General features: G+C 58.0%; 2 protein-coding genes across 3 annotated transcripts; both read right to left on the minus strand.

Moving 5' to 3' along the window:
• Positions 1-297: 297 nt before the first annotated feature.
• PER1 (period circadian regulator 1) lies at positions 298-12,168 on the minus strand. Its single transcript, XM_025361082.1, has 23 exons — positions 12,080-12,168; positions 10,182-10,595; positions 9,969-10,067; positions 9,724-9,878; positions 9,508-9,629; positions 9,215-9,416; positions 9,012-9,063; positions 8,406-8,548; positions 7,944-8,022; positions 7,760-7,866; positions 7,437-7,590; positions 7,231-7,339; positions 7,011-7,142; positions 6,660-6,765; positions 6,356-6,527; positions 6,135-6,265; positions 5,730-5,909; positions 4,523-4,765; positions 3,034-3,644; positions 2,417-2,603; positions 2,037-2,226; positions 1,576-1,726; positions 298-1,177 (listed from the first exon to the last, which is right to left on the minus strand). Exons 2-23 carry the CDS (start codon positions 10,454-10,456, stop codon positions 899-901), a joined length of 3,879 nt encoding a protein of 1,292 aa, XP_025216867.1. The 5' UTR covers positions 10,457-10,595; positions 12,080-12,168; the 3' UTR covers positions 298-898.
• A 6,822-nt stretch (positions 12,169-18,990) lies between these two features.
• VAMP2 (vesicle associated membrane protein 2) lies at positions 18,991-22,848 on the minus strand. Of its 2 annotated transcripts, none has more exons than XM_025361084.1 (5): positions 22,720-22,848; positions 22,085-22,205; positions 21,443-21,601; positions 21,308-21,359; positions 18,991-20,699 (listed from the first exon to the last, which is right to left on the minus strand). In XM_025361084.1, coding segments are annotated over exons 1-5 (351 nt in total). In that variant the 5' UTR covers positions 22,722-22,848; the 3' UTR covers positions 18,991-20,682. The 2 variants fall into 2 exon arrangements, with proteins under 2 accessions (XP_025216869.1, XP_025216868.1); XM_025361083.1 differs by having other exon boundaries at positions 22,280-22,801.
• Positions 22,849-23,067: the final 219 nt, after the last annotated feature.

Genomic DNA, 23,067 nt, shown 5'->3' on the forward strand with positions numbered 1-23,067 from the left:
GCCACTTGTGACCTGGGCTGGAGCTCACCCAAGCCCTTGGCCACACGTGCCTCTCATCTCTCCTTCCCAGGGTAAACCCAGCTGAGGCCATGCTAGAGGGGACAGCAGAGTCAGAGCTGGGCGTGGATGTAGTAGGCTGAGCAGGGCCCTCACCTGGACAGGATTGGGGGAAAGAGGAATGGGCGTCTTCAGGGGATGGCCCTGTGCACCCTCACTACAACCTTCCCGGAAGCAGGGCCGAGTCCCTCCTAGACGCGCTCCCCTCACCCCAACCCCAAACTTCATTCCACAAAGTCCTGGCCGTTTTTATCTTTTTGTATTAAAAAAGTAGTAACAGACACAAATATCAAAAACACAAATGCCATCGGCAGAGGGTACAGCTGAGAACACCTGGGTCCCACCTGAGGGGCAGCACCAGGGACTCCATGGTCCACCAACCTCCCCCACCCCCGAGCAGCTAGGGGCTGGATCCCCCAGGTCCTGCTTGGGCCTCAGGCTCTCCTCCCATGTGGGGAGGAGGTGGGAGAGACAGCTGTCTCCCCCGATAAATAAGTGCAGCCCCAACCCTCAGGAGTCGGATTCAGGCTCAGCTAGGATATGGAGAGGCCACTTAAGCAGCCTGTCAGCGACTCTGTCCAGGGGAGGAAGGATTCCTCTCCAAAGGCGGGAGGTGACACTCCTCTGGGCTGGGCTGGGCTGCGGAGTTCTGCTTTCTGCTCCCTATGAGGCCAGAGGCAGCCCCTGGATCCTGGGCTGGTGATGGGGGTCCGGCCCCCTATGGTGGGAGAAGCTGGGGCAGTTTCCCACTGGTTGGTCCAGCCACATCTGAGTTCTGAGAATTGGGACACAGGAGAAGAAAGCATCTTGTGGACTCCTGGAGATGGTCCCAGAATGGAGTCTAGCTCGTGCCGTTTCCTGCTGTAGGTAAGGCTGGACTGGCTGAGCTCCTGCTTTCTTTCTCCTCCTCCATGGCCAAGTCCTGAGAGCTTGAGGCCTTGGCCCCACCTTGGGCCCGGGCCTCCTCGCAGCCCTCACCCTCACCACTGCCGCCACCGCTGCTGCCCTGCTCGCCTCCACCCTCTTCCATGGGCTCCAGCCCCAGTCCATCCAGCTCTGAGAAGAGTGGGTCATCAGGGTGACCAGGATCTTGGGTGCTGCTCCCACAGTCCACACAGGCCTTGGTAAGAGAAATGGACAGGAGAGAGTCAGAGAGGGTCCTCACTGCTAACCTGTCAGCCCAGCTTCCCACCCCCAGCCCCCTGTGCTTCCCGAAATGTACTCCCAAGAAGCACCAGTCCACATATATGCACCTGCAGTCCAACAAGGTTGGAAGGTGCCTTGTGCCCTCTACCCAGATGCCGTTACAGGAGAGTCACAATGCACATTAGCATAGGATAGGCTGAGAAAAGTTCTGCAAAGACTCATGCAGCTTAATAATAATCCACAGCAAATTCAGTGGAATCAACAGTCTTCAGAATTAATGATCCAAGGATATTGAGATCAGCTCTTGGCCTCGATCCCTTGAACTTGACAAGCTCAATTCTTTTTTCTACCCCTGTCCCAGGCTTCTCTCACCATCACATCAAGAGCCCGAGGCAGTTGGCCCTTGCGGACCCAGGAGTGCACAGCGCCCAGTTCCCGCCGCTGGTCCTCAGAAAACCGGGGCTGCTGCCTCTGCATGGCTCGGAGCCGCTCCCGATCCTGCTTCAGCACAGAGGTCATGTCCCTGCCCGAGAAGGGGTTCAGAAGGCAGAGGCTGGGATCCAGGACCCAGACCAGGACCTGTGAAGCTGGCATCCTTCCTCTACCACAACTTCCCGCCTCATGCTCCTCCCCTAAATCAGGGCTATGGGAGGTCAAGGCTCCCAAGACCAGGAAACCTGCTCTCCTCCTGGGAGGAACTAGTAATAGAGATCCAAGGGGCAGGGAGGATAGGAACCATCTATCCTATCCAGGACAGAGCTAGTCCCAGAAAAGAAAACTGCCCCCCTACTACCTCTGAAAGGAAGGCCAAGGCGGCCTCTGAAATGCCTCACCTGGAGGGTACCTGGTAAGTCATCATGACGCGCTGGTCAGCATTGGCCATGAGCAGCCAAATGGGATCCTGGAGCACGTACTTAATCACCTGGTCCCCCGGCTCAGCCCCGCCCCGAGCAGCCCCAGCCTCAGCCTCGGAAGAGTCGATGCTGCCAAAGTATTTGCTTGTGTGGCTGCTCTGGCTGCTGCCTGAGAAGTGGGGGGGCAGACCAGTGGAGTCAGGCTGGCTGCATGCCCACTCCGGGGGCCTCACAAGGCCTCCCTCAAAGGCCACATGTCCATCCCAATGGCCTTAGGAAGCTCCGCCAAGATGGGGCCTGGGCTCCCGGCTCCCCAGTCACTGCCCGACCCTGGGAGGTGTTGGAGGCGGGGCACTCACGAGTGATGCTGGCTGAGGTGCTGCCCCCTTCATGGGAGCCTGAACCAGACCCAGAGCCCAAGCCAGAGCCCAAGGAGCCTGAGGCTGCGGAGCCTGTGCCGGAGCGCGAGTCCTCTTGCAGCAGCAGTTCCAGCAGGTCGCTGGAGCCGGAAAGTGCGTCCTGATTGGAGGACTCAGTGACCTCCACCTGGAGGAGGGGAGGGGGGCAAGGAGGGATGAAGGGGTCAGCACCTACGCTTCCCTTCAACTGCTCTCACTGGTTGTGGGCAGAGGCACATCCAACCCCAGTGGTCTCTGCTCCCCACTTCGTGACAGTAAGGCCAGGCTGAGAGAGAAGCAAGCTGGCGAAGAGTGGGGATGTGAGGCCAGACCCTTTCCAAGTGGCAGATACTCCCTCAGAAGTTATTGAGATGTCCTCACTACCTGTCAGACAGACAGGACTGTCCCTTCAACGAGGAGTTAGCCAATTTCTGCTTCATTCAGAAATTCAGCTGGGGTCTCCCTCCACTTCCTGGAGGCTGAGACACTGGCCTGGCAGAGGCAGCAGGCAGCATAAGGTGGCAAAGGGGCGGGACTGGGGTGGGGGCTGGCGGGCAGACGCAGGGATCAGTGCTCACCAGTCTGGCCTCTGGCTCAGCAGCCTCCTCACTGGGAGGTGGGGGCCCAGCACTGCTCCCAGGGCCCCCTGCACCAGCAGCCCCCTCAGCACGGGGGAGCTCCTCGAGCTGCAGCAGATTAAGCTGGAGTGGAGAGCTGCATCTTGAGTTGAACAGTGGAGAGTCCGGGCGGCGAGGAGGGCTTGGGGGGAGGGCGGGCAAGGATGGAGAAGGGGAGTACGAGGCAGGAGTGGGAGGCCCTTCAACAGGGGTCTGGGGTGCCCCGTAAGGATAGCTGGATGGGGTTGGGAACAGATAGTTAGGGAGCACCAAGGCCACCATGGGGGTCACCAGAGGAGTGGGGAAAGCAGCCGGGGGCACAGATGTGGGAGCAGGGGGAAGAGGCTGGGGGCCTCCTCGAGGGGAGAACACTGGGAGAGTGTAGGGCTGGACAACTGCTGGGAAGGGGGTAGTGGCTGGTGGGGCAGGCCAGGGGGTGGAGGGTGGCACAGGTGAGGGGTGTGAGACGTAGCAGGGCGCTTCAGCCCGAGGGCTCTGGTGGTGGCGTGAGCGCTTGGCTTTGGATCGGCAGTGGTGTCGGCGGCTTGGGGGTGCGGGGCCATGGTGGCAGCCTGTGGGAAAAGACTAGGGTTAGCGAGGGCCTCAACCTGGGGTTAGTGCCCCTGCTACCCACACTGCCGTGACACTCTGACCAGGGAGAGGGCAGGCCAAGGCTCCAGAGAGAGCTTCTCAACCCACACAGAATGGGGGGCTCAGGAGGTGGGGCACCTTCAGGGAAGAATCACAGGAGCCAGGGACAAGGGGATTTATTGAGAAAGGAACAAGGCCAGGGAGAGGTTACAAGAGGGGTCGAGCTGGGGGTGTGTGGAAGATGGAGGCACGCTGGCAGATGGAGGAGGCAGGGTGCGTCCATGGACACATGGACAGGTGGCTCTGGTCCATCCGCCAAACTCCTGCGGGCGCTGCCAGCATAGGCGTTCCTCCTGCCCGTCGAGGCCGTGTTCTGCCTAGCTTGCGATGGAGTGAAGAGGGGGGCTGGAAAGCCCAGTCCTGAGTCCTGCGTCTGCCTGCAGGGGGTCTCCCTCAGGCACCTGGAGGGGCTGCCTTCCACCTGCCCTTGAAGCCCAGACCCCACCCAGAGTTGGCCCAGAGTCTATGCATGTCTCTTCATCAGTGACAACTGACTCCTAAGTGGGCACACTTCCTGCCCCTGCCCCCAGGCTAGGCCTGAAGTCGCCTACCTGGAGCACAGCACTTCCGCCTGCCCGTCCCAGTGCCATCCCCCCAGGCTGCCCTCCTCTGGCTGCAGCCCAGAACCCCGGCCTAGTGGGGAGAAGCTAGCGAGGGACCTGTCCCTAGGCAGGCCTGGTGGTGGAACCACCACCAGCCTGGGTCCCTGGAGCAGAAACACCTCCCTTAAGATCCACCCCCCGACAGTCCAGTCCTAGACTGGGCAAAGGGCAGGCTCCAGCAGGCCCCAGGTGGCTACCTCGCTCGCCAAGGGCTGAGGGCGCTGTGGAAGAGCTGTCGAGTCCACGCAGCCTGCCCAGGTCTCGGAAGCGGCTGAGGAAGGCTTGCTCTTCCTTCTGTGTGTGCAGGGACAGCACGGCCTTGGTCAGCCCTACTGGACGGTAGGCATCTGGGGCTGGGTCAGGGGCTACTGTGGGGCTGGGGGCTGGGCTGGGGGCTGGGCCGGGGGCTAGGCCAGGCAGGTCCTCCATCATGATGATGTCTGAGGAAAGTGAGATACAGAAAGATCATCAGAATCACCTCAGGGGTCAACAAATCCATACCACACCCTCCCTGTCCGATAGCCTAGCCAACCCCTGGTGGCTCTGCCCCATAGCCGAGCCTGGTCCCCATGTACATTTCTTGGTCACCTCTCTGCCAAGGGCTGGCCCTGGGTCCTCTCCTCCATGCAAAGCTGGCCCAGTAGAGGAGACGATAGATACTCAGGTCCCTCCAGTGGCCACTCCCCTCCAGGAACTCTACCGGGATGACCCCCTCACAACTCTCGTTGGAAGAGAAGCCCACCCCTTGGCTTTCCCTCACACATTCTGTTTCTCTCCTTTTTTTTTTGAGACAGAGTCTTGCTCTTTCTCCCAGGCTGGAGTGCAGGGACACGATCGCGGTTCACTGCAACCACCACCTCCTGGATTCAAGCGATTCTCCTGCCTCAGCCTCCCAAGTAGCTGGGACTATAGGCGCGTGCCACCACGCCTGGCTAAGTTTTGCATTTTTAGTAGAGACAGAGTTTCACCATGATGCCCAGGCTGATCTCGAGCTCCTGATCTCAGGTGATCTTCCTACCTCAGCCTCCCAAAGTGCTGGGATTACAGGCCTGAGCCACCATGCCCAGCCCTTCACACATTTTCAAGGTCCATATCCAAAGACCCTTCAGGGAGCTTCAATTTTCCTCGCCTTCAGACCCTCTGTGGTCAGCACCTCAGGGCAAACCCCCTACCCCAGACTGTGTGTTTCAACTGACAGTAACAATACGAGAAGCAGAACAGGGGAAGGGCAGAGTCGAGAAGCCTGGCAGGGAGGGGAGAGCAAGAAGCGGTAGCCCCAAGCCCCACGTCAAGGGAGGCCTCCTTCTCTCCATCAGGGGCTGGAAGGGAGGGGAAAGGCAGGAGGGAGCTCTAGCTGGGAGACTGGTAGAGCCCAAGCACTGTCCCCCAGCTCCACGCCCATACCCGACTCCGGGGGCTTCTTGTCTCCCACATGGACGATGGTGGAGCTGAAGCTACACTGACTGGTGACGGACACCACGCTCTCCGCCTTATTGGCCAGGGCGAGCGGGCTCAGGGTGCCTCCCACCACTGGCTCCTTCCGGGGGGCGGCCCCCTCCCCAGACAGCACTGCTGACGGCGGATCTGTGCAGAGAGATGGTGCCAGTTACCATCCCCACCCCCACGGGGAAGTCAGGAGAGAGGATCCCAGGGAAAAGGGGAAGGGGATGGTGGTAGGGAACAGTCTGGAGACCAGGAGGCTGGGAAGGAGGGCAGGGCACAGCAAGAGGGCCCAGAAGCAGAAGGGAAAAGACACAGGGCCACCAGGCCAGGACGGGGCAGTGGGAGCAGGGTGCACTGGGTCTTTACCTTTCTTGGTCCCCACAGGGACTGGACCGGTCCTCTGCTTGTCATCGTCAGAGGCTGAGGAGGTGGTGTAAGAGGAGGAGGAGGCACATTTACGCTTAGTGGTGCTGGGGAGGTTGCAGCTCTCCAGATACCTGGTGAGGGACACAGTAGAGGGCATCAAAGAAGGGCTTGGGGTGGGCAGGGCTAGAGCCCGAGGTGGAGAAGACGCCTGCAGGCCTTACCTGAGGATGCTGTCCAGGCAGTTGATCTGTTGGTAGGAGCAGCTGGAGGCTTCTTTCCTCTCGGCCTCCTCAGGGGCCAAGGCTAGTGGGGCCGGGATGGGAGCAGAACCCGTCTCCAGCTCTGGGTCTGGGGATTGGCAGGGAAGGGCCCTGGCCTTGAATGTGCCTGTAGCTGGGGCAAAGAGAGAAAGAGGAAAATAGTCTTCTCAAGCTCACATGGAAAAAAACAGCAAATAGGTTGGCGGTGAAGATCAGGGGACCCCCCCAGGTCTGTCTCCTCACCCATACATTGTCACCAACTCACCAGGGAGGCGAGGCCGGGGCTGAGGCCGGGCCCGAGACTCAATAAAAAGCTGCTGGCCCTGGTGCTTCACCAGATGCACATCCTTACAGATCTGCTGGAAAGTCACCTGCAGGACAGCACCACAGTGAGCAGCAGCAGGAGGTGTGGCCAGTGTCAAGGGCCAAGGGCACAATAAAACAAGTAAGTACCAGTGGGGAGGCACAGACGCCTTGATGAGAGCAGGGTAAAAAGGAAATGGCACGAAAGAGAGGGCAAAGGGGGATCGGGCAAGACTCTGGGACTGGCAGTGCTGGTTCCGAGGAGGAGAGGGGAAAGGGTGATTAGAGAATGCGGTGGGAGCAGGTCACTCACTGGCGCAGGAGGCCCAGGCCCCTCTGCATCACCCCCGTTGCTATCACTGGAGGAGCCGGGGCTGTGGAGAGGGCCTGGGGATGTCACGGGGCCGACTCCACAGAGTCCTGTGGGGCTGGGGCTGTGCACGGGCTGCAGCGGGGAGAGGGCAGGTTAGATGGCTTGATCCCACTTCCCACCCCCTTCTTCACCTCCCACGCTCCCTCTCCGCTACTCTCACCTGTAGCAGTAGCCGGTGGATCTGCTCTGACAGCTCCTGGATATCACTGTCCAGGGTCGGAGCTGGGCTGGGGGCCGGGGGAGTGAACACATCCTCATTCAGCGGGGCCCTGTAGGGTGGGGAAGAGTGAGTCCAGCCTGGCCCAGTCCTGTCCCCCACCACACTGCCCTATCCCCAACGCCAGCTTGGGGACATGGCCCACTTACGTGCGTACTTTGTGGCGGCCCAACACGAAGGCTACCTTGCGGCTCCAGGGATGCACAAAGCCAGCCCAACTGGTGTCCATGGTGACATACTCCCCGTTGCGGGCACAGAAGCGGATGGGGGAGTGGTCAAAGGGCTGGCCCGCCAACTGCAGGACTGATGGAAGTGGGAAAGGGGGAGGGGTCAAAGGGAGGGAGAGCTGAGTAATGGGGAGGCCATGGCACTGGAGATCCAGGAGACCAAGGCACCAAGAGACCCAACCTGAAGGGCAGCCATTCAAAAGCCCGGGACAGTGGGAAGGGTGAGCAGGGCAAGAGGAACTCACTCTTCTTGTGGATAGCCAGCATGAGGGGTCGGTCCTCAGGGTGCAGGAACAGGAGCACTGGGGCCCCCAGGAGGTCCTGGGGCAGGTAGCCCAGCAGGGGGGCAGCCCTGAATGGGAAGGAGGCATCAGAGTGGCCGTGGCCTCAGCCCTGGCTGCCCTCCTGTCCTCTAGGTCCTATCCTCACCTTTCATCCACATCCTGGAAGAGGCAGCTGGGTGTGTGCCGTGTAGTGAAAATCCTCTTGTCAGGGGGTATCCGGGGAGCTGAGGCACAGAAAGTGTGGTCACTGGGTTTTGTCCAGAATGCCCAACTCCTCAGCCCTCCACTCTGCCTGGGCCCAGGCTGGCTGACGATTTGCCACACAGCTGTGCCCTGGGCACTATGGGCCCAAAGATGGTCTGGGCCAATCCTATGCCCTGTACCAGTACCACGACTGAGAGCAAGCAAGGCATTCTTCCCTGCCCTTTTCTAGCTCAGTGATCTTATTCAACTCTACCTCTAAAAGGAGCTCAAATCCTCATCTTTACAAAAGCTTTTCTTGTTCCAAAATTCAAAAGGTCTGGCTAAGCCTCCCAAATTCATGCCTGACCATGAGGAAATGTCCTTCCTCCCAGCCCCAACCAGGCCAGGGCCCAGACCCGCTCACCTTCGTAACCCGAGTGGATGCGCTCTGCAATCAGCAGGCAGCACGGCTGCGCAGGGGCCCCATCTGAGACCCGGATCTTGGTCACATACGGGGTTAGGCGGAATGGCTGGTACCGAGGCCCTGGATCCCGGTCAGGACCTCCTCTAGCAAAGCAGAGAGGAGCATTAGGGACTTTCAACAGAGAGCCACCCACTCTTCCAACCACAAGATCACAGCACACAACAGCAAAGACCCTGAGGAGGGGGCAAAAAGAGGCAGAGGTAGGCCGGGCACAGTGGCTCGTGCCTTTAATCCCAGCACTTTGAGAGACCAAGGCAGGCGGATCACCTGAGGTCAGGAGTTCAAGACCAGCCTGGCCAACATGGTGAAACCCCATCTCTACTAAAAATACAAAAATTAGCTGGGCGTGGCGGCGCCTGTCATCCTAGCTACTTGGGAGGCTGAGGCAGGAGAATCGCTTGAACCTGGGAGGCAGAGGTTGCAGTGAGCTGAGATCATGCCACTGCACTCCAGCCTGGGCAACAAAATGAGACTCCCTTTCAAAAAACAAAAAACAAAAAACAAAAAAACAGGAGGCAGAGGTCTTCCCCACCTCCCCTCACCTACCTGATACGGCAGAAGACAGACTTCTCCTGGGTAAAGTCCCTGAGGCCTGAACCTGAGACAGACAGGAGAGGAGTGAGCACAGCCTCCCGCCCCTTCCCTAGGCTGCGAAGAACCCACCAAGGGAAAGTCTGGGTCCCCCGGCCCCTCACAGCAGGAGCTTCCCGGGACTGCTCATGCCTCCTCACAGTGCTTGGGCACCTCACCTGCTGAGGCCCCTGTGCCCCAGGTGGGCAGGCGAGATGGAGCAGTGGAACCATAGAAGACTCCCACATCCTGGGGAGCCAGGAGCTCGGAGAAGCGGGTACCCCGGAACACGTCCCGCTTGCAACGCAGCAGGACAGCTGCCTGCTCCGAAATGTAGACGATTCGGCCCGTCAGGAAGGAGACAGCCACTGAGAAGGTATCCTGGCAGGAAGGGGAGAGCAAGAGCAGATTGAAGAGCTGAGGGAGAAGGGGTAGGGGTGCATCGGGATGGAGAGGCCAGGCGGCCGCTGACCTGGTTACGAAGCGTGTACTCAGACGTGATGTGCTCCAGCTCCTCCAGGGTATAGGTGGACATGTCCATGGAGCAAGGCTCGCCCTCCTCCAGGCTCCACTGCTGGTAGTACTCCTGGTTGGCTGCAGGGTGGAGGCAGTGAGGCATTCAGTAAGGAGGCTGCCTCAACACAGGAGCCCAGGTCCTGGCCATTCCCTCTTGGGACATACCACTTACCCTGCACCTGCTTGACACAGGCCAGCGCGTACTGCAGCGTGGCCAGGGTCCCAGAGCGGCCCTTGCCCCGGCGTTCTGGTGGCAGTCGAAGCTTGAGCTCTCGAAGTGCTGTCATGAGTTCCTTCTGGGTCCTCGCCCGGGCTGACTGTTCACTGCTGCGGGGCCCACAGGGAAGGAGATAAAGACATTAGTCCCAGAGTGTGGCCTGGGCCCCCAGACCTCTCCTCCAGCCTCACTCGACGTACCTGCAGCCACTGGTGGACGGGTTGTCCTGCTCTGAGCTGGCACTCAGGAGGCTATAGGCAATGGAACTGCTAGGTGGGGATGGGCTCTGAGAGTTTGTGCTAGGAGACAGCAACAGGCCCAGTTACAGGTAGGGCCAGCAGTGTGAGGCCTGTCACCCAGCTCTGCCTGCTCACAAGACCACTCCTAGAGCCAACATACACATCCATACGCACCTCTTGCTGCTCTCAGTGGTCTCCAGCAGGGCTGAGTCCTTGCCATTGCCTGAGGAGGAGCTGTGTGAGCTCCGCTGAGATGCGCCCCTGGACTCATGCCCGTTGGACTCATTGCCACTTGAACCATTGCTGTTGGCATCGGTGTCATCGGCCAGGCTGGGGCCTGGGCAAGGCCGGTGCTGTGGGGGCCCAGGGGATGGGACCCCCCCAGGACAAAATGATTCCCCAGGCCTGGGGTCCCCTCCCCCGTCAGCCCCTTCTAGGGGGCCACTCATGTCTGGGCCATGGGGAGAACAGAACAGAGAAGGCGAAGAGGCCACCACGGATGCACGGGGGGGCCTGGAGGCCTGGCTGAGGGAGTGAGGTGGAAGATTTAAGTCTCTGAGGGTTGACAAGTTCGAGCACAGCCAGTACCTGGAGAGGGAAACCAGGAAGTAGAGTTTGCAGAAAGCTGGTTTGTTAACTCCAGAGCACCTGCTGACTTCACTCAGACTTTCCCCTGCCTGGCCTCATGCGGGACTGATGGGAGTGGAACCCAGGCCTGGGGCTTCCAATGGGGAGTCAGGATGTTTCCTGTACCCTTAGGGGGGCTGCACGTGGGAGAAAGTTCTCCGGGGCCTTCCTTCACATCCCCTGCCACCCTGGCCTGAGCAGTCGATAACTACGGCTGTCGGCAAAAACCTGGACACTTCCCATTCCCCAGTTCCCATTAGGTCTCCACTCTGCCTGGGCCTCCAAGGCCTCGGAGCAGGGGGTAAGCTGGTCGCCTCCTATATTTAGGCCTCCAGGCTAATTTTATCCGGGGGCGGTGCCACCCCCGCTGCACATGCGCGCCGACGTGCGCGGCCCCACCACGCGCTTCCGCCGCCGCCACGGTCGCCAGGGAAACCGACGTCAGCTGCTGAGCTCAGCGGTTGCTGGAGGGACCACAGGAGGGCAGAAGGAGCGACCCCTCCCCCATTTCCCGGCGGAAGTGGGGGAACGGCCCACTCTCACACTGGTGGGTGCGGCCGGGGGTCACGCATCCTTCACATATCCCCAGTCCCAGGATGGCTCAGTGGCCGCACGAAGTGGGACGGCCTATTAGGATTCCAGGGTTGTCCTGGCTTCCCTAGGACGAAACACGACGGCCACCGCCCTCCGCGCAAAAGCCCCTCAACCTGACTCTCGCCTGGATCCCAGTCATTCTGCTCAAGACAACACAGCCTTTCCTTCTTTAGCCCCTGCGCTGCTTCCCCACCGCGAGGACCGAAGCCGGCAAACTGCCATCGTCAAGGACCCGAGGATCCTCTCAAAAAAGAGTCCCCTACTTTTCTGGCCAGACCCCCACCCCAAGTCTTGGGCAGAAGAGGCACAACACCAACAGATCGTTCTTCCCCTACTCCCCGTCTAACCACACCCCCACTACTGAGCATTTTCTCAGCGCCAGGCGAAAAGGGAAGGTTGTGGCCAACAGCAGGAACTAGCGCTGGGAACGGGATGTTCCAGTCCGAAGTGGGCTGACATCACAGGCGGCGCAGGGCCAGGGACTGGAGAGCAGAGACACGGGGAGCGCCGAAAGCCTAATGGGGTCCTGGTACCGGGGCAAACCTGGGGCCCCTCGAGTAACGAGCAAGAAGACCGGGGCATGCCCGCTGAGTCGGCTGTGGGGCCGGGCAAGATGGGACGGGGAGGTGGGGACAAGCTGGAGGTAAGGTGAGTGGGTCAGGAGTGCAGACTCCCGGTGCAAGATTTCGAGGAGCACTTCGGTCCCCGGGGGCGGGGAGAGGGTGGGTAGCGGTAAGGACGACAGTGTGCCCTCTGACTGGCTGGGCCAAAAGTAGCCCATCAGATTGGAAGTGGCAGCGGTCCGGCTCAGGGACGGAGATCGGCCCCAGGATGGCCGCAGAGATGCCTACCTGGTCGCGGGAGTGTCCTCAGCCCGCCTGCCCGCCGCTGCTCCAGCCCGCAGCCGAGTGGAAGCTCCACCGGGCGGGGAGGCGGGTTGCATAATGCCGGGCACTGCCCCCTCATTGGCCTCTTGCCGACGGAGCCGCAGGCCCCGCCCCCGATTGGCTGGGGATCTCTTCCCGGCGCCTGATTGGCTAGTGGCCTCCACTAAGGTCAGGGCTGTGTCACACACACGGGCGCACGTGGACCTGGGTGCTGGTGCTGGGCTGAAGAGCCTCAGACACCGCCCAGCCAATGGGCGCAGGACGCTTGCACAGTGAATAATGGAAGGGAGGAGAGAGGGAGGTACGCTGCGCCTCTTTAGGGGAAAAACCCGGGCCAGAGTAGGTGCTCAAGACTTGCCTACTTCCTGAACGCGCTAGCCTTGCAGAACACAACATCTTGGCATCTTCGCCCTTCCAGTGGTGGGGAAAAGGAATGGCGCTGGGAGTTAGGCCACGCTGGATGAGATGGGTGGTCCTTGAGAGGAGGGGACAGACAGAAACCTGGCTGGGCCTCTCCTGGGTTCCTGTCCCAACCTCGTTCCTTCCCAACCTTCGTTCTACATAATGAAGCCCTTTAACCGCAGCACTTCCTCTGACACTTCAAATCCTGGGAGAGGACAGTTAAGGGCCCACGTGTGATTGGTGGGTGAGTGGGTGGAGGAAAGATGCGGACAATGGAAGGAGCGACCAGAGCCAATAGTGGCTGTGAAGAGAAACAATGGCAGGTGCTTCTATGGCCACTCAGAGAAAAGGTCTCTGGGCAGCCTACGTGGTGTCTAGTACTTCCCTCCAGAGAACACAGCCACCCACAATTAGGGCTGCCCCAAAAGTGGGGGCCAGGAAGCCAGGACTACAGAGGGACCAAGGGGATGGCAGAGAGAAGAGGCTAGCTGGGGCCCTAGACAGAGAAAAGTGGGGTGGCAAGGGCTTCATATTTCCACTGCTTGGAAAAGAGAAAGCCAAACTCCAGGGGCCCAGCCGGAACGTCATCTGTCTCATTCACTGCACTCTCCAGAGCCCAGGCCAGGACCTGACACATGGCAAGTGATCGATAAATACGGTAACATGATTTTTTTTTTTTTTTTTTTTTTTAAAAAAGGGATGGGTGGGGGGGGGGGAGAGAGAGTGTAAACAGGAGAAAGGGGGCTGGGAATTCTAATTATTATTATTATTATTTTTTTTTTTTTGAGACAGAGTCTCACGCTGTCGCCCAGACTGGAGTGCAGTGGCGCGATCTCGGCTCACTGCAAGCTCCGCCTCCTGGGTTCACGCCATTCTCCTGCCTCAGCCTCCTGAGTAGCTGGGACTACAGGCGCCCGCCACCGCGCCCGGCTAATTTTTTGTATTTTTAGTAGAGACGGGGTTTCACTGTGGTCTCGATCTCCTGACCTTGTGATCCGCCCGCCTCGGCCTCCCAAAGTGCTGGGATTACAGGCGTGAGCCACCGCGCCCGGCTGGAATTCTAATTATTTTAAAGAGGGGAGTAGTCCTAGAAAGAAAACAGGGGAACGATTTGCAAGCAATAAAATGTTAGTCTGGTCCCAGGAGAACTGCAATTACACAGCCCCCTCGATCCAGGACCGTGATGAGTAGTTCCTCGCAGGGCTCCCTGGAAACGTGGGTAGTAGATGAACAGGCCTCCAAGCAGCTGCTGACATAATCATTGTGGGGGCACGCCCCTCACTGTCACGTGGCCTAAACTTTCCTGAACAATGAGGGGAGGGTGAAGGGGAGGGCTCTGTGGAAAAGCTGGGACAAGAGTGTGTTATAAATTAACCCAGAAAAATTGAAACAGGAAAACAAAGATTCAGGAGCCTGGAGGCCGGGCGTGGTGGCTCACGCCTGTAATCCCAGCACTTTGGGAGGCTGAGGCAGGCAGATCACCTGAGTTCGGGAGTTCGAGACCAGCCTGACCAACATGGAGAAACCCTATCTCTACTTAAAAAAAAAAAAAAAAAAAAAAGATTCAGGAGGCTGGATTCTCAGTCTCCTCTCCCTGAAAATGATCCTCCCCACCCCAACTCATACTGTGGCCTTGGCCTTGTCTCATTTGCAGACACCTCTTCCCTGAAAACACAGTTTTCTCCCCCCTCGGGGATTTAGGTGTGATCCCCCCTGACCTAGGCAGTCCTTACTCTTCCGCCTCCATCTCCCTATCTGTCTTTTGCATACACAAAAGGCTCCAGCCCTCCAGCAGCCCCCGCTTGCTCCCAAGGCTCTTGTTGTCCTGCTTCACCGTCCCCACAGTAACCAGGCCCTGCTGCCGTCAATGGAGGCGAGGGGGCGGGAGACAGCGGTGACGTCAAAGCGGAAGAAGGGGGCGGGGCGAGGCTGCCGGGGAATGTGGGGCAGGGAGGCTGGAGAGCCTGGAGAGGCAGCGGTTTGGGAGGCGGCCAGCCCGAGAGGGCGGCGGCCAGCGCACTTGGGAACATCATGTTCTCTTGGCTGGTGGCCCAGGACATGCACCCGGCCTGGGCGCCTCCCCCAACCAAACGACAGCCGTCCTGTCCCAAAGCCAGGGATTCCTGGAGAGAGGATTAGGAGGAAGGGGGCCCCCTCCCCACACCTCCCCGCCACCACGCCTGGCTCTCTTTTCAGGACTCCCATCTGCCCGCTCCTCAGCTTGTTCCTGCAGCTCTGACTTTTCCTCTCTCCCAAACTGTACACATCTGATGGCCTGGTACCAAAGACCCAGGGCGGAGAAGTTGGAGGCCCAGACTCTGGGAGAAAACACGCACCTTTTTCTCCCTTCCAGAAGCCCTCCTTCAGAGCCTGAATCTCTTGTTATTATGGCAGCGGGGGTGGGCGGGGGAGGCGGGGGGGACAGGGAGGAGAAGGGGCCTAGGATGAGAAAATCAAACTGGGACAGAGCAAGTGGCCCAATCTGGGGCCTGGATCCTGGGAGAGGGCTAGAAGGGAGGAATGAGGGAATTTGGACTGCTGCCTGAAGACCGGAAGAGAGAAATGGGACGCCATCAAAACTTGCAGAAAAACTTGAGAATGTGAGACTAGTTCCCAGCCACAGCAGGCACATAAATCTCTCACCATGACCCAGGCATTATGATAAGCACTTTACATTATTTCATCCCCAGAACAACCCCGTGAGATAGGTATTATTACCCCCATTCCCGGGGGGATAACTAAGGCACACAAGTTACTAAACTTGTCCAGTGCCTCATAACATGGTCTCAAGCTCTTAACAAATGGAGCCCAGGATTCAAAAATCTGAACTCTAATAATGGCTTGTCATTCTGGTTTCTTACCCTTCAGGAACCTGTGAGGTGTTAACCAACCTGTAAGCTGCATTCCAGCACTGGCAAACCTGGCCTCTCAAATACCCAGCCAATTCTAAGTTTGGTGCCAGGAACACAGACTGCATCCAACCCCTTTCTCTGCCTTAGGCCTGATCCCAAGACACTGTTTGCACTCCCCACACACTTAACATCATAGCCCATTTTCCCAGGCTCACAAAGTGCTTGAGACCACCCTAGCAGCCACCAGCCCCAATGATTTCCTACGAAGCCCACTTTCTCACTTTTCTACCTTATGTCAGGCCAACTTTACCAGACGCCTGGCCTGGTTGTTTGTACAGACAGATATCAAAACACCTTGTTGGTGCCTCCCCACCTCCAGTGGCTCAGGAGGACGTGCACAGCCAATCTGCACAAATCCCAACCCTATCACTCGTCTCAGAACTCAATAGTTGCTACCCCACGTCTATTCTCAAGGACGACTCTGAGGCCTAAACCCTTCCGTTTAACATGAGAAAGACACCCGGAGCCGTAATGTGACTGGCTCTGGGTCTCACAAATTATCACACCATCCTTTCTCATATCAGCATGCCAACCCTTTAGTACCCTCCGATTTGCCCTACCAGGGCATCCCTCCCGTCTTCGAACCTCTGCCTCTTTCAAGTGTTTAAGGCGACCACCCAAACAGCAGCCACTAAAACATCCTCCATCAGCTCTCAAGGGTCCCGTTCCGGTACCTCCCTGGGAGCAGCGGCTCCTTCAGTCCCGACCTGAAAGGGAGCTCCCTCAGGTCGCAGAAGGCTTCCGAGCCCTTCCCCCCGGGCAGTCAAGTGTCCAGGGACTCTAGGGGGGCGAGGGATCTGATGTCACTAACTCCCACCCCGTCCCTCTAGACCTGAGTTCGTGGTCCCTACTCTCCACAACCATCAGAGCTCCCACCGGAGCTATCACGTATTTGCATGATCCCACACACACACTCTATTTAACACCTTCCCAAACGGCCACACCACCCCGGAAAAGTCCACATCGACCGCCCCGCATCTCTTCCCCATCCCCGGGCACTCACCGCTCGGCGCGCACGCACACTCCAAATTTCTTCTAGGACTTCTAGCATTACGCTGACTCCTCCAAACCCGCCCACGGGCCGCGCTGCCACGCCCCCCACGCTTATTGGCTTAGGGGCGCCGACCCATGCCCCGTGCCGCGTGCAGCCGTCGGCCCCCCGCACAGCCTCCATTGGCGCCTCCGGCCGCCACCGTCTTCTCATTGGTCAGCAGGCCGACGGGGGCGGGAGAGATACACGTGCGAGAGGGGCCGCCCCAACGCGGCGATTGGAAGCCTGACCGGAAGCCACGCCCTCCACACTTCTGAGGTTCTTATTGGCTGAGGAAATAACCCCCGACCTGCCAAGATTGGTGACGTCAGTGCCAGTCCTGCTCTCCAAGCTTTCTCATAGGCTGAGAGGTCTTGGAGCTGTAGGGTACACGTGCCGGCGGTCTCACGCGGCAGCTTGTTTACCCAGAGGCTGGGGATTTTCCTTGACGACACTCTTAACCACGGCTGCTAAATCTGCGCAGGCGCAGCGAGCGTGACCTGCACGCAGGCGCAGACGTGAGCGGTGGCACAGTATAAGGTTCACTTTGTACAGAGACCTGGGCATGACGAGGGGGCCTCTGGCGCTGGGGTTCCAGCCCTGGGTCCCCAAGGCTCCCCGAAGCTGGAAGGTCAGAGCATTAGGGTGAAGCGGTCTTCAGATCTCAGCACGGTGTGTTGGTGACCATGAAGATGAGAGAGCCCCTTCCTGATTGTCTTCTGCAGGCTAGGCCAGGCGCTTCTCCCAAACTCTGAGGCCAGCTCTCGTACTCCCCGCGCCTCACAAATGAGACTGAGATCCAGGGAGGTTACATAATCTGTTTGCCTGTAACACGCTAGTCAGTAACAAGGCTAAAACTTGAACCCAAATTCAAGTTTTAACTTCTAGGGCCCATGGGAACTCTTAAACCTGGAAGGTATTTAAGTTGGAAGTGCGAAATCCTGAGCACTGCCTGGCATATAGTAAGACTTCAATCAAGTTGGACATTCGGGTAATGATTGTGTACCTAATATAAGAATCACGGTGGCTCACGCCTGTAACCCCAGCACTTTGGCAGGCTGAGGTGGGTGGATCACTTGAGGTCAGGAGTTCGAGACCAACTTGGCCAACATGGTAAAACTCTGTCTCTACTAAAAAAAAAAAAAAAAAAAACCCACGAAAATTAGCCGGGCATGGTGGTAGGTAGCTGTAATCTCAGCTACTCAGGAGGCTGAGGCAAGAGAATTGCTTAAACCCAGGAGGCAAAGGTTGCAGTGAGCCAAGATTGCACCACTGCACTCCAGCCTGAATAACAGAGCGGGACTCTCATAACAAACAAACGAAAAAAGGCCGGACGCGGTGGCGATTCTCCTGCCTCGGCCTCCCAAGTAGCTGGGATTACAGGTGCGTGCCAGCACGCCTAATTTTTTGTATTTTTAGTAGAGATGAGATTTCACCATGTTGGCAAGGCTGGTCTCAAACTCCTGACCTCAAGTGATCTGCCTGCCTTAGCCTTCCAAAGTGCTAGGATTACAGGCGTGAGCCACCGCGCCCTACCTAAAATATACTCCCATTTGTTCAACATCGTGTTAAGTGGATTTTTTTTTTTTTTTTTTTTTGAGACAGAGTCTTGTTCTGTCACCCAGGCTGGAGTGCAGTGGGGTGATGTTGGCTCACTGCAACCTCCACCTCCCAGGTTCAAGCAGTTCTCTGCCTCAACCTCCTGAGTAGCTGGGATTACAGGTGCCCGCCACCACGCCTGACTAATTTTTTGTGTGTATTTTTAGTACAGACAAGGTTTCACTATGTTGGCCAGGCTGGTCTTGAACTCCTTACCTCGGCCTCCCAAATGGCTGGGATTACTGGCGTGACCCACCGTGGCCGGCAACTCATTGTTGAAGCACCTGGGAAAAGGGATACTAAGATGCCACATCTGGGGCCTCCTGGACCTACAGGCTGTGGCAGTTCAGTGTGGGGTCTAACGTCACAAGTCATACAACAGAATACAGAGGTAGTAGGCCGTCTACCGGCAGCTCCACGACATACTCAGCTGTGTCTCTCTGAGCCTATTTAAACCAGTATTTACTAACCCCATCTGGGCGCTGGCACTGGATTAGGCACAGAGGGGAAGAGATGCTTCACAGAAGTGGCCAGTGACTTAATCTACTGCTGCACGGGAGCCACTGCAGAGCATCTAGAAGTTAAATCGAGTAGAAAGGAGTCCAACAGCAGGAACATGCCCCAGGAAAGGGAAAGGACACCTGGGAACTCTAGACCATAGGGCTCACGGGGCTTAGAGACACGGAGACTGGTTATGACACTTCCCATTACCAACTCCTACTGCCCCCGTGTGGCCACTTTGAGAATCACATTTTGCCCTGCCCAAGGTCAGGGCCTCTTGCCAAATCCAGTCCTTTACCAATGTATCTTCTCAAGCTTCCTGCTATACCTTCAGATCCAATATTCTTCCCATTGGTTAAGAAAAGATCTTATTCTCCCCGCACCAAAAAAAAAATAGAAAAAATAAAAAAGATCTTAGAACAGACAACACTTGGTTACTCATTACACATTTATTGTACATTTTCACAATCTGGATGCGCCACAGAATTGGGGGCATGGGGTGGGGGAAGAGGGGGGCAGGGGACACTGGGATAATATGGGGGGTCTAGAACACAGCACCCCCACCCCCAGCATCTCTCCTACCCTTTCACACCACAGCTTAGATATCCCTGCTCCCCCTCCACACAGAAAACCTCAAGTGTGGGGGGAAGAAAGTTTGGGGGCCCCCTCCCGTGGCAGGTTAAGGGACTGTACCCTCAGACCCTTAAAATTGTGCCGTTTAAAAAGACAATAGACCCTTCCTCAATCACTTCACCCAATGAAAAGACAGCTCTCTCTGGGCTCAATAGCCCTGGAGAGGGGCAAGCATCCCCATATTCCAGCAAGTCCCATGCACACATTGGCAGTGACTAGTACCCCACCCTAAATTCGGGGGTGGGGGAAGTCAGAGGAGCTGGGAAGTGATGGGGGCAACACCCCCCAAATTGAGGAGGAGGGTTTTCAGTCCTGCCCCCAGCAGGGGTGAGGCCAGAGATTTCAGGCAGGAATTGGGGGGATTCTCTGCCCTGCCCCACTCCTCCCCAAGGCAGTGATGACCCCCCACACACTGGTAGCCACCCCTCCCAAAAGAGATCAATTGTGGCCAACCCCCAACTCTCCTAGTGGGAGGAGGAGGTGGATCAGGCAGATGGGAGGGAAACCCCATGGGAATGTCAGTTGAGTGCCCCACATGAAAACTGGGGAGCAGGAATGTGGGGAGAATCCCCGAGTGGCAGAATTATTGGTCCATCATAACATACTGAACTCCAAGACACTTACATACCAGCTGGGGGAGGGAGAGGGTACAAGAGGTTTGGAAAATGAGGGTAAGGGAGGCAAACTGGACTAGAAGAGCTAGGAGGAGGCAATGCTGGGGGACAGAGCAGCCTGGTCCCCCAAAAGCCCAGGCTCCCCACCATCTGCAAGTAATGCCGTGCAAATGAAAATGTGATACAAGGACTAATGGGGACTAACTCCTCAGTAAAAAAAGAAACACCAGTTGAGAGAAGAGTGATGGAACAAAAAGAAATGGAAAGGGATGGCAGTATGTAATGATACGCTAATTAACATGCTGGACACTCCCAAAGACCTTGGGATTCTTAGGACCAAGTGGGGCCAGTCTCAGAGCCTCCCAATGGATGCAAACAAGATGCACCTAAGGAAGCCTGGACAGGTGCTTTTTGTTTTTTGTGGTCTTTTTTGAGGGCAGGGCAGAGGGAGCATGACCGGGAGAGGGAGGAGGAAAGGACAGCCAGGGTGGGAGGAAGGATCAGCTAAATCTGAGGGAAGAAGAAGGAGAGGAGAGGGACTATTGCATAGCAGATGCAAATGAAGGGACTTGGGGCTAGTCAGGAAGAAAGGGAAAGGGAAGGAAGGCAAGAGAGAGGAGGTGAAGGGAACCTCAGGAAGGGGTGTTAAGGACAACCAGAAAAATCTTCTAGTAATAAAACTACAAACAGACCAAATATATATAATATTATATATGTATAAATAACAGCTGGCTATTTACAGGGGAACACACACACGGACACACACACGCACGGATCCAGGGAAGGGGGGGGCTGAAAGATATGGCTGAGAGGTGGAGGAACGGCTGAGGGTGGGGGGAGAGGCCCTTCTCTAGGCAGGGCAGACTCCTCAGGGATTTAAGTGCTGAAGTAAACTGTGGAGAGAGGGGAAGAAGATGAGGAAGAGGGAGAGGGGAGGGAGAGAGGGAGAAAGAAAGAAAGCAGTGTGTCAGGCCTGGCCCTGCTCCAATCCTCCCCACTCCCCAGCTGGCTGGCACCCCTACCCCTCTCTTGGACTCAGTTTCTCCATCTACAAAGCAAGGGGTTAGACAGGTAGGTTCTGAGGTCCCTTCAGTTCCATGGTATGGCCTTGAGGCCACATACCCTAATCCTCTGAGCCTGAGGCCACAAGCTCTCAAATAATGGGGTGGTTGGCTTCCTGGTCACGTCTCAAGCCCCTGGGCCTTTCCTTTCTCCCACTCCTCAATTCCAGGGCTCTCAGATTGGGCTCTTAGGCCCAAAGGGTCCTCAATGGATACACCAACTTTTCTATTTCTAAATGTTAACGAAACTGCCAAGAACCAGGCAAAATGCAGGCTAAATAACATCAAAGTTTTTGGCTCTAGATGAATCAGAATTGCCATTAGCAGCTATATGTGTTTTTGGCTGAAGAGTAAAAACTAGGTTAATGACCTTCAAAACCCAGAATCCACTGGGGAAACCTCTCCAGGGAAAGGGCCCCGGCCATTCCCAGCCTACTCACCTATGATGATGATGAGGATGATGGCGCAAATCACTCCCAAGATGATCATCATCTGGGGGTGAGAGGAGAGGATCAGCGAGACTAACTATGATACCCCATTCACCCGCCAGTCCTCCTTCCTGTCCCCATCCTTACCTTGAGGTTTTTCCACCAGTATTTGCGCTTGAGCTTGGCTGCACTTGTTTCAAACTGGGAGGCCCCTGCCTGGAGTGCATCTGCACGGTCGTCCAGCTCCGACAGCTTCTGGTCCCGCTCCAGGACCTTGTCCACGTTCACCCTCATGATGTCCACCACCTGGGAGAAGGGCCCACGGGGCAAGGGGGTGTGCCAAGGCCCACCTCATGAGGGCAATCCTCAAACATGTGCCCACCGTGCCACACATGGAACATGCACCCTGATGCTGCCAGGTTAACATGCCAAGGACACACACAGTACATGCCTAGCACACCTGGGGACATGCAAGGAGCACACATCAGGGGATTGCTGGTGACATCTCAGATATCATAGCAACACCCTCCCTCTATGGCGCCTCAGGCGCTCTGTCCATCACCAGAGCACACCTGCCTAGGCTGGCACACCCCAGGCTAGCAAAGCTGATTAACACCCCCAGCACCCTTCCAAGTGCGTGCTGACAGGGAGACACGGATGGGGCAAGGTATCTTTGTCCGCAAACCCACAGGCGTGAACTGTCATCACTCCCAAACCAACATGGGCCCCTACACCTAAACGCCAACCCCCAGGGTCCTTTCTACTGCTTTTGACTCCCACCACACTCACCTCATCCACCTGGGCCTGGGTCTGCTGCAGTCTCCTGTTACTGGTGAGGTTTGGAGGGGGTGCAGGGGGGCCACCCTCCCCAGCTGGGGCGGCAGGGGGGGCCGTGGCAGCGGTAGCAGACCTGAGGAGCAGGGACGGATTAAGACCCAGGGCCTGCAGTCTCCCGGCCCTGCAGCCAGGGCTCCGCCCATCCACCTGTCCATCCTCGTCCCTCCAGTCCTCCTTTTCGGGAGGAAGGCCACCCGAGGGAAGCCCTGGTCCAGGTCCAGCCTCGCCGCCGATGAGCTGCGTGACCTTGAGCGAGGCCCCCCTCCCCCCGGCCTCAGTTTCCCCGCCTGTCAAATGAGGGCGACCTCACAGATGTGATCGGGGTCGACCCGAAAAGACAGGCGGCCGCGGTGACAGGGGCGGGGCGGGGCAGGAGGACACAGGGTCCGCTCCTTCCCGCGGCCATCGCTCGAGCCGGCCAGCCCGAGACGCTGGGCTTCTCGGCCGCCCGCGCGCAGTCACCGGCTTGGGCCTGGCCCCGGGGCGCGGGGAACGCGGGAGAGACCCCGGGCACTCCCCACGGCCGGTTGCCAAGGGCGGCGGCCGGTGCAGGGAAGCGCGGTGAGGGTGGCGGGCGGCCGACTCACATGGCGGGGGCAGCGGGTGGAGGACTTGGCAGCAGCAGTGATGGCGGCGGCGACTCGCGCTGGCTCCGACTGGCGCTGGCTGCCCGGGACGGAAAGATGGCGGCCGCGCGTCACCCGCATCCGGGCACTGCGGGCGGGGGCGGGGGCGGGGCGCCGCGGGCGACGCGTCGGGAGCGGGGCCGCGGGGGCGGGGCGCTGCGGGACTGGGGTCGTGCCGGGCGGGACTGCGGGTCTGGCGCCACCGTGCCCCGGCAGCTCTCTGGGCACTCACGGGACCACCAGGCGGGTTGCTGCGGCTTCCCTAAACCCACCGTCACCCCGCCCTGTCTGAGCACAGCCTTCCACAGC

Source organism: Theropithecus gelada, chromosome 16 (genome assembly GCF_003255815.1).
Source record: "Theropithecus gelada isolate Dixy chromosome 16, Tgel_1.0, whole genome shotgun sequence".
Classification (NCBI taxonomy): Eukaryota; Metazoa; Chordata; class Mammalia; order Primates; family Cercopithecidae; genus Theropithecus; species Theropithecus gelada.

Excerpts from the sequence above, each read along its gene's own strand:
- PER1 (XM_025361082.1), bottom strand. The coding sequence starts at position 10,456 with ATGAGTGGCCCCCTAGAAGGGGCTGACGGGGGAGGGGACCCCAGGCCT. Across the intron at positions 9,630-9,723 it reads CTGTGTCAAGCAGGTGCAGG|CCAACCAGGAGTACTACCAG; the intron begins GTAAGTGGTATG and ends TCCACCCTGCAG. Across the intron at positions 2,227-2,416 it reads CACCTCAGCCAGCATCACTC|GCAGCAGCCAGAGCAGCCAC; the intron begins GTGAGTGCCCCG and ends CCCACTTCTCAG.
- VAMP2 (XM_025361083.1), bottom strand. Across the intron at positions 21,602-22,084 it reads CCCAGGCCCAGGTGGATGAG|GTGGTGGACATCATGAGGGT; the intron begins GTGAGTGTGGTG and ends CCCTTCTCCCAG. Across the intron at positions 21,360-21,442 it reads ACTGGTGGAAAAACCTCAAG|ATGATGATCATCTTGGGAGT; the intron begins GTAAGGATGGGG and ends TCTCACCCCCAG.